Source organism: Saprolegnia diclina, assembly GCF_000281045.1.
Source record: "Saprolegnia diclina VS20 unplaced genomic scaffold supercont1.15, whole genome shotgun sequence".
Classification (NCBI taxonomy): domain Eukaryota; phylum Oomycota; class Saprolegniomycetes; order Saprolegniales; family Saprolegniaceae; genus Saprolegnia; species Saprolegnia diclina.
Window position 1 is genome coordinate 824,543 of NW_008246082.1, and position 3,097 is coordinate 827,639.

General features: G+C 58.9%; 1 protein-coding gene across 1 annotated transcript; it reads left to right on the forward strand.

The window, feature by feature from the left end:
- The first annotated feature begins 463 nt into the window (after positions 1-463).
- SDRG_05842 (hypothetical protein) lies at positions 464-2,870 on the forward strand. The gene is made up of 5 exons (XM_008611582.1): positions 464-1,306; positions 1,357-1,515; positions 1,562-1,788; positions 1,834-2,557; positions 2,606-2,870. Exons 1-5 carry the CDS (start codon positions 576-578, stop codon positions 2,724-2,726), a joined length of 1,962 nt encoding a protein of 653 aa, XP_008609804.1. The 5' UTR covers positions 464-575; the 3' UTR covers positions 2,727-2,870.
- The last annotated feature ends 227 nt before the right edge of the window (positions 2,871-3,097 follow it).

A 3,097-nucleotide genomic window follows, 5' to 3' on the forward strand; every position in this document is an offset into this window, starting at 1 on the left:
ACTTGTCTCTCGCTGAACGAATAGTCCTTGTCCTTCAGTGCAATAACTAGTCGACACGGATAAGGTAAAGGGCCCAAGTCCCTTCACAACCACCGCGTCTACTTCTGATCGGTGTTGGCTTGAATTGGCAACAGGAGTGCTGACGTGTCATTTCTGGCTCTGTATTAACGCGTAAACGTGGCCACGTGTTGGCCCCTCGTCTCGACATGTACATAGCTATGGTAAGGGGTGGCGACTGAGAAACTACGTACATCCCGAAGTGTGACGTTGCTACAACACTGCAATTTGGTACATATATTCGAATGTAATCGCGATTTTTGCACGCCCGTGCGAGATCGAATGTTGAAGTCTCGACGAGATATCCGAACGGCCCGCGTCCCATCGTATCCAGCTCGCTGGCCGTTCGAACAGCCTCGGAGCGATACACTTGGTGTTTGTATGCAAATACGACGATGCAGTCAAACCCGACCAGATGGTTGCAGTCGTGGCCGGCGCGGCTTGCAAGTCGGGTGGATTAACTCATCAGCGAGCCGTCGACGCAAGAAGGCAAGGCCATTATCGTATCTTCGCTCAACATGCCACAAGAACTCGCCGACGTCGCGCCGCAGCTGCTGCAGAAGGAGCGGGCGACCGCGACCTTCCAGACTGCGACGTGCGTCGACCTCGTGCTTGGCTCCAAGGCGTGGCAGGCGCGCATGGCCCACCTCCGGTCGCTTATCGAAGCGCACCCGGTCCTCTCGGACCGCGACATGATGTACCGCAACCACAAGGAGCGGTACGAGGTCGCGCTCGCCAAGTCGCACGCGTTTGTGTCCTTCCTCGAAGCGCACAACATCACGGCGCCGGACGAGCAGCAGTTTGTTTACTACCAGCTCGGCGAGCCGCTGCCCATCGACGTCCACCGGTCCATGTTCATCCCGACGCTCGAGACACAGATGGACGACGAGCAGCGCGACTACTGGCTCCCGCTCGCGCGCGAGGCCAAGATCCTCGGTGCGTACGCCCAAACCGAGCTCGGTCACGGCTCCAACGTCCAAGGCATCGAGACGACTGCGATCTACGACGCAACGACCGAAGAGTTTGTCTTGCACTCGCCGACGCTCACGAGCCGCAAGTGGTGGCCCGGTGGTCTCGGCAAGACCGCCAACCACGCCGTTGTGCATGCCCGACTGACACTTAGCGGCAAGGACCGCGGTGTGCAGGCCTTCTTGGTGCCGCTGCGGGACATGACAACGCACATGCCCTTGCGTGGCATTAGTATTGGCGACATTGGCCCCAAGATTGGGTTTCAGTCGGTCGACAATGGGTACGAACGACTACATGACGTGGCAAGCTCCTGACGATCGTCTGTGATAGCTACTGCGCGTTCGACCAAGTACGCATTCCGCGCCGACACATGCTCATGCGCTTTGCCAAAGTACTGCCGAACGGCGACTTTGTCAAGCCGCCGACCGACAAGCTCGTGTACTTTACCATGGTCCGCGTCCGCGTCTTCATCTCGTACATTTGCTACCGGTACCCAACTTTCTCTTGCGCTAGCAACGTCGATCGACATCTCTAGGTACATGGCGTTTGTCGTGACGATCGCGACTCGATTCAGCGCCGCGCGGCTCCAAGGCTATGTGCGTGGTAGCAAGACCGAGGAAGTGCCCGTGCTTGCCTACGAGAACCAGCAGCTCACGCTCTTTCCGCTCATTGGGCTCAGCTACGCCGCCATGTTCACCTCGCGCCGCCTCACCAGCATCTACGACAGCATGGTCTCGGCGCTCGGCGGCTCCATGGACGCGCGTACGTCAGTACATTCTTGTCATACGCTCACGCCTTGGATGGTAGACAAGCTCGATATGCTCAACCAGCTCCATGCGACGTCGTCGGGCTTGAAGGCGCTTCTGACGACCGAAGTCGGCAATGGCATGGAGCGGGCGCGCCGCGCCTGCGGTGGCCACGGCTTTAGCGCGTCGAGCAACATCCCGCACCTGATGCAAGAGTTCATTGGCGCGTGCACGTACGAAGGCACGTTCGATGTGCTCGTCCAGCAGCACGGCGCGTCGCTCCTCAAGCGTCTCCACAAGCCCGCGCCAGGCCCGCCCTCATCGATGGACCTCTTTGGCTACATGCGTGTGGACGCGTCGTCGCCGTGCGATGCGATGACACCCGAGATGCTGCTCGAGCCGTCGACACTCCTCCGCGCGTTCCAAGTGCGCGCACTCAAGACGCTGCTCGTCGCCGACCGCCACCGGGCGTCCATGCACTGCATCACACGCGCATCGATGGGCCACGCCGAGTCGGTGATCCTCCAGTGCTTCTACGACGGTGTCGGTCACATGCAAGACACCGCGCTGCGCAACGCCATGCGTCAGCTCTGGCAACTGTACGCGCTCTGGCGCATGAGCGAGCACCTCGGCGAGTTCCGCATGGACGACTACCTCAGCGCGACCCAGGCGACGTGGGTGACGGACGGTCGCTTGAGTTTGCTGCCGCAGCTGCGTCCGAACGCGGTGGCGCTTGTGGACGGCTTTGGCATCACAGATTTCGAGCTCAACTCGGCCATCGGACGGTACCTTCTGTTGACGAGGATCAGGGTTGTCTGAGGTTGGGGTTGTAGGTACGACGGTGACATTTACCGGGCGCTGATTGCGCGTGCGGCCAAGGAGCCGCTCAACCAAACGGACGTTGTGGAGGGGTATCACAAGTACCTCCAGCCGATTCTTGCGTCCAAGCTCTAAGGGACTTCCCTCCTACGACCAATCGCTTGCCGACTTTTAAACGTTGAAATACATTTTTGAATCGTAAGGTCGTGAGATCTCACAGCAGTTAGGGTTGATGCCTTCATGTGACTAAATGGATGAATAGATGGATAGATAGATGGATAGATAGATCGCGTGCATCAGCTGCGTCGATGCCAGCGCGGATCAGCGCACGTGCCGTTGTCGGCGTCAACATACTTCATGTGCATGTGCATTGCAGCACGTCTTGCAGCACATCGAACAAGGAATCGTGCCGATTAACTAAACATAGCGGTTTAGTTAATGCTTGCCGCTTCCTCTCGTTCGAACGAGCTGCGGAGGCCATGCCATGGGCACGACGACCTCGGCGC

Excerpts from the sequence above, each read along its gene's own strand:
- SDRG_05842 (XM_008611582.1), top strand. The coding sequence starts at position 576 with ATGCCACAAGAACTCGCCGACGTCGCGCCGCAGCTGCTGCAGAAGGAG. Across the intron at positions 1,307-1,356 it reads TTTCAGTCGGTCGACAATGG|CTACTGCGCGTTCGACCAAG; the intron begins GTACGAACGACT and ends CGTCTGTGATAG. Across the intron at positions 1,516-1,561 it reads ATCTCGTACATTTGCTACCG|GTACATGGCGTTTGTCGTGA; the intron begins GTACCCAACTTT and ends CGACATCTCTAG.